At 38.1% G+C, this 6,394-nt stretch overlaps 1 protein-coding gene across 1 annotated transcript; it reads left to right on the forward strand.

The window, feature by feature from the left end:
• The first annotated feature begins 4,131 nt into the window (after positions 1-4,131).
• Positions 4,132-5,106, forward strand: LOC103211589 (olfactory receptor 2T3-like). Its single transcript, XM_007957569.1, has one exon. The coding sequence runs from the start codon at positions 4,132-4,134 to the stop codon at positions 5,104-5,106; it is 975 nt and encodes a 324-aa protein (XP_007955760.1).
• The last annotated feature ends 1,288 nt before the right edge of the window (positions 5,107-6,394 follow it).

A 6,394-nucleotide genomic window follows, 5' to 3' on the forward strand; every position in this document is an offset into this window, starting at 1 on the left:
GTTATGTTGAACAAAAGTCTGTTTTGAGTTTCAACCAATTCCATGGTACCTAACAACAACAACAGTAGAGTCATCATTAGATGGCATATGGTGTTACATACAGATAGTATTCAAAACTAGAATGTGTAAAGGGAAGGACATAGGATTTTAAATCAATTCTGGGTTCATATTCTGATTGTGGTATTTATATTCTACATGATCTTGCCTTTCCGATATTCAGAGTAATTTTCAAAAACAGTGTGACAAGTAAAAACTGTATACCAAATATAAAAATAGATTTTACCAAGTGAGAAAAAAATACTTATTTAAAAGATATGTAATTTCCCCATGACAAAAATGTGTTTTGCTTTTGGACAGCAACAAAATGTAAATGCAATCACATTTGACTCCCATGTACAGCTTCAGTGGAAAATTACAATGTAACTGGAAAAAAATAAAAATAAAGATTATGGATTCTGAGAGGATCTTAAAGAAAGTAGGTACTCCAGGAAAGAGTTAATACAAAGTGTGAGTAATGTGCATACCACAGAAAAGTGAAAATTCCTCCAGAATCTGATAATGTGGTTAGTTTTATGCTTGTCCAACAGTGCACAGAGATGGAACAACTATTTCTGCCTTCTTTTCCAGACTTTTCTTCTTTCTTTGTTTCTCAAGATGAATAGAGACCAATTGTTGTGCCTTGGATGGTTGCTTGGAAGCTTTCAAGATCCAAGGCAGTGCTAATCATGTTAATAGGCCAAAGTGTTATGGATTGAATTGTGTATCCCCCATAGAAAAAGATAGGCTGAAATTTTAAACCTTGGTATCTGTGAATGTACACTTTTTTGGAAATTGAGTTTTGAATATTTTATTATCAATATTTGTTATATTGGTCAGATTATCGGAAAGGACCAGAATCCCTGGAGAAAAATCATATCCGGAATCAGGGTAGAGTGGTTCTAATTCAACCTGAATGGTGTCTTTGAAAAAAAGAGGAGAAGAGAAACAGATATGAATTGTGGTTGTGTGAAGATGAACATGTTAAGAAGCCTAGATCGCCCTAAAGAGACTGTTAGTAGACTATGAAAAGTAATTCTGGTGAGGTCTCAGAAAGAAGTAAAGAGGGTTATTGAGAAAGCTTTTATCCTCTTAAGCTGGAAAAACCAAACTCCGTCAAGATGGATCCAACTCATAGCGACCCCTCCTTGGATTCCTGAGGCGGTATCACTACAGATATAGATTGCTCAATCTTCCTTCCAAGGAATGACTGGTGAGTTTGAACTGCCAGCTTTCTTTCTGGTTAGCAATAAAATGCCTCAGGTACTAAAACACCTGAGCTCCTCTTAGAGAATGCATATATCATTATGAATATATCTTACTAGAAATGTGTACATTAAATGTGCTTCTCAGGAGAACATGAAAGAAAATGATGAACATGTTATTAGACACCGAATACAGACAAGTTTTATAAAATGGCAAAGACTTTGGCTGAATTATGTTGTCATGAAGTGTGGAAAGTAAAATTTGTAAGTGACAAAGCTGGATATTTAGCTGAAGATATTTCTAAACAGAATGTGGGGCTTACATACTGGTGTCTTCTTGTTGTTTCGTACGCAATGGAAGAATAGATAAATTGAGAAATAAACTCATACAGAACCAGAACTTGATGTTTTGGACAATTCTGAGCCTTTGCTTATGAATACATTGAGGAATTATGCTCTGGATAGCATACCAAAATCTAGCTAGAAATTATTTGATAAGGAGTTTAGTGGTATGACTTGTGGATCAAATCACCCATCTCAAATAAAAGGTTGCCATCTTATACTGAAGGAGGCATAGGATAAATTAAAGGAAGTCTGTCCAACTCCTGAAAACAGGACATAGGATGATCATGCTACTCAAGTGCAAACAGATGTTATCTTTTAAGTAAAGAAAGGATGGCATTAACAGCAGCTCATAATGTTGGTGGCTTCATCTTCTGACACAGACCACACAAGTCCGAAGTGTGGGGCTGTACTTCTGATTAGCTGTAATTTCTTAGTTCTGGCAGAAAGAGCCACAACTCATGACAGAGGAGGGTTGTTACTTGCCCAAGCCAATGGTAGAGGGCCACTACACATATGGGGCCAAAGGGAACAGGCATGACTATGTTGAGACTTAAGAGTGAAGTTCAGAAGTGTGTTCAGAATAAAGAGAATTCTTTTCAATCACTGAAATAAAATAAAATTTTCCCCTGACTTTCTTGAAGCCCATAACTCTTTTCTTCTCTCCAATTTCTGTCTTATGGAATGGGAATGTGTATCCCATGCCTGATCCACCACTACATTTTAGAAGAAGATAATTTGTTTTGTAGGTTTCACATGTACACAGTTGGGGAGGAATTTTGCCCAGGAATTGAATTTACCTAGTGTCTCAACTTTACATTGTTTAGATGATTTAGAAGAGGAGATTTTGTATTTAGATTATGTGCTGGAATGTATTTTTTAAAAAGCTATGTTGAGTCCTAATCTGCGGTACCTGTGAAAAAGAACAATATGGATATAACTATTATTTGAAGACATTATCAATTGAGTTGTCAGTAGCACATAAGCTGGGGAAAAGATATGGCAGTCTGTTTTCATAAAGGTTTACAGTCTTCAAAAGCCTATGGTGCAGTTCTACTCTGCTTCTAGGGCCACAGTCAGAAGCGATTCAACAGCAGTGGGCTTGTCTTGGCTTCAGTAAGACTTAATGAGGTAAATTAGGTCCTAATCCAATTGAAAAGATCCCCTAATAAAACAGGAGAAAAGACAAAGAGATAGAGACAAAAGTGAACATCCTTTTGAAGATATGTCTCAAGTTAAGCAATGCCTTGGAGCTATCAGAATCTGGAAGAGACAAGAAAAGATCTTTTCCTTGAAACTTTGGGGGAGAATGGCCAGGAAAAAAACACTGAGCTAACTTTCAAAACTGTCACACAACAAATTTTCCCTCAATTTATGGTATTTTGTTACAGGAGTTCCAGAAAACTAATACAAAAGAAAAATAACTTATTTTTAACTTCATATGCACTATTTAAGGTATGTGCAGATTTTACTTCTGTGATAATTAGAAAAGAAGTTATATGGTAATGTGTCAAATTAATCCTCATTTTCTATAAAAAATCATCTTGCTGTCTAACTACTAATAAATCAAATGTCTTAAAAGATTTCTTTGTAATTATAAATTAAATCAACCACACATTGCTTCTGTCTTGCCCAGTCCCCAGACACTCAGATCTGCTTCCCTCAGGTAACTGAGCTCTATTTCCTCTTCTAGTTTCCTGATCATGCTTCTTATTGAACTCAGTAAAGTCAGGAACAGCTTAATAATATTACTTTTTTTTTTTCCCCTGAGTGTAATGCAGTTAATGGAAAGATATGATGGGAGACGGTTTGAGTATATTGCAATGTTGTTGTTGTTGTTATTTGCCGTCGAGTAGGCCCCGACTCATAGCGACCCCTCCTTGGGTTTCCGAGGCAGTATCACTACGGAAGTAGGATTGCCCAACCTTCCTTCCGAGGAGTGGCTGGTGGGTTTGAACCGCCAGCCGTCTGGTTAGCAGTCAAGTGCCTTAGCCACTATGCTACCAGAGCTCCCATATTGCAATGGGCATCCAAATTTTCAGATAAATTCAATTCTGATGTTAGTTCTATTAACAATATTAATAAAAACATTTCAGGAATTATTACTTCCATTACTGAATTCCTGTTATTATCTACCTTGTACAAAAGTATGGTTGAGGTAAAATAAATTGTTTAAATTAAGACAGATTATGATACAGAATTCATTTTGCCTTTCAAAGCATCCTATGAGGTTTATCTTATAAAAATCTTAATATTGGGGTAAGTAAGTGAGAGGTATTAAGTTTAAGTATATCTCTTTTCTATACAACTCATGAAGAGTTTATTTTCCCAGGTCTGCTTGATACCTGACCCTAGACTTCTAACCATTAGGTGGTGTGGTCTCACTGAGATTTGGTGCAATAATTCTCTATCAGTTTAATCCCAATTTAGCAAAAACAGTTAAAAGCACGTATAGTGCTGGAAATAGGTTAGAAAATCATGAATATATAAAAGATTTAATAACAATGATTCTTAATTCCTTTCTCAGGTTAATACTGTAAGCAGAACCATGTACTCAGGGAACCAAGCTTCAGAGAATCAAACTTCAAGCTTCTATTTCATCCTCACAGGACTTTTTGATCAAACTAAGTATCCAGTCTTTCTGTACACTTTAACCTTCGTCTTTTTCTTGATGGCTCTAACTGGGAATGCCATTCTCATTCTCCTGATTCACAGAGTGCCCCATCTCCAAACTCCCATGTATTTGTTCATTAACCAGCTGTCCCTCATGGATCTCATGTACATATGTGTGACTGTGCCCAAGATGCTCATAGGCCAGGTCACAGGAGATAATACAATTTCTCCCATAGGATGTGGGGTTCAGATGTTCTTCCACTTGACCCTCGCTGGAGCTGAGTTTTCTCTCCTTGCTGCCATGGCCTATGACCGATATGCTGCCATTTGCAGACCTCTCCACTATCCACTACTCATGAAGCCTAGAATCTGCCAAATCCTGGTTTCTGGATGCTGGTTCCTGGGCATGTTTGATGGTTTTGTGTTTGCCTCCATGACCATGAGCTTCCCTTATTGTCACTCAAGGAAAATCCTGAACTTCTTTTGTGAGGCCTCTGCCCTGCTGAAGCTCTCCTGCTCTGACATCTCCCTCTACCAGACGCTCATGTATCTGTGCTGTGTGCTCATGCTCCTCATTCCCATATCCATCATCTCCACCTCATATGCTCTCATCCTACACCTCATCTACAGGATGAATTCAGCTGAGAGCCGTAAGAAGGCCCTTGCCACCTGCTCCTCCCACATGGTCGTAGTACTGCTCTTCTTTGGAACCTCCATCTACAACTACATGCTCCCCAGATCATACCACACAGCTGAGCAGGACATACGGGTGTCTGCCTTTTACACCATCATTACTCCTGTGCTGAACCCCATCATTTACAGCCTCCGGAACAAAGAAGTCATAGGGGCTCTGAGAAACATGATGCCAAAAGGTGTGAGACTAAGAAAAGTTGTCAGTGGGAAAACCTAGCAATGACCTTTTTACCTCCTCTTTCTTCTTTCTACCCCTCCCTGTCTCTCCTCTCATTCTGGCCTCCAGTTCTGTTTCCTCAATATTGAGTCCTCCAAGATCATTTTTCTCTCTTATGCATGTGGCAATTTTCCTCCACACTGCTTTTTCATCCTCATTTATCTCAGAATTCTTTTCTGTAATGCAGTAAGTGCCATAAGGAAAATGTTATTGTTTTAGGGAACTAAATGTGGATTGGCATTCATTTCAGATTTTTTAGTGGGAAAATATTTTTGAAAATGCAAGTTTTGTTCTGTGAATCTAATTTTCAACACTTAGAAAAAAATTCTTAAAGATACCGTTACTAAATACAAAACTACAGATATGCATTGGATGGCACATATGAACTACGATGTAAGGGAGTTTGCAAAGTGAGAGGTCAGCCAATTTTCCTTCACGATCCTGCTGATATTTGAAATCTTCACAGTAAACCACTTTTAAGGTTAGGAATTTACTTCCCAAAACTCCTAAAATGAACAATGAAGTTAGAACGGCAGATAAACACTTGCTAACCTACCAGCCACTCCTCGGAAGAAAGATGAGGCAATCTACTTCCGCAGCTTTACTGCCTCAGAAACCCAATGAGGGGTCACTAAGTCGGTCTGACTTGACGGCATATAACAACAACAACAATCAAGAAATAAAACCAACATGTTTCCACACCTGCTGCATTATCTATTGACTAATGTTGTTGTTGTTTTGCCGTCTAGTCGGCCCCGACTCATAGCGACCCCTACTTGGGTTTCCGAGGCAGTATCACTACAGAAGTAAGATTGCCCAACCTTCCTTCCGAGGAGTGGCTGGTGGGTTTGAACCTCCAGCCTTCTGGTGAGCAGTCAAGCAGTCAAGTAGTGCCTTAGGCACTATGCTACCAGAGCTCCTATTGCCTGGTAGTGAAGCGAAATTTTAAAAAGTGTTTTTTTTTTTCCCCTCAGTGAATCCACCAATAAGACAAAAAAAAAAAAAAAAAAAGTTACAGATAAATAGGAGAAGCGTTACTACAGCTAGATATAACTTAATTTTGGAAACATTGATTAATGTAAAAAAATAAAAGAAGTTAAAGTGCCTAGAGGTACTCTAGATGAAAGAATAATTAAAATGTTACCTTTCTTTTTCATTACATTATTGATTTCATTAATTAATCTTTTGTAATAGCATTTGATAGGGAGCTCTGGTAGCATAGTGGCTAAGACGCTTGCTAACCAGACGGCTGGCGGTTCAAACCCACCAGCCACTCCTCGGAAGGAAG

This window comes from Orycteropus afer, unplaced genomic scaffold, assembly GCF_000298275.1.
Source record: "Orycteropus afer afer isolate SDZICR_OR568_19922 unplaced genomic scaffold, OryAfe1.0 scaffold00762, whole genome shotgun sequence".
Lineage (NCBI taxonomy): Eukaryota > Metazoa > Chordata > Mammalia > Tubulidentata > Orycteropodidae > Orycteropus > Orycteropus afer.

What these genes read in the sequence shown, in the direction of transcription:
- LOC103211589 (XM_007957569.1), top strand. Translation starts at nt 4,132, where the DNA reads ATGTACTCAGGGAACCAAGCTTCAGAGAATCAAACTTCAAGCTTCTAT.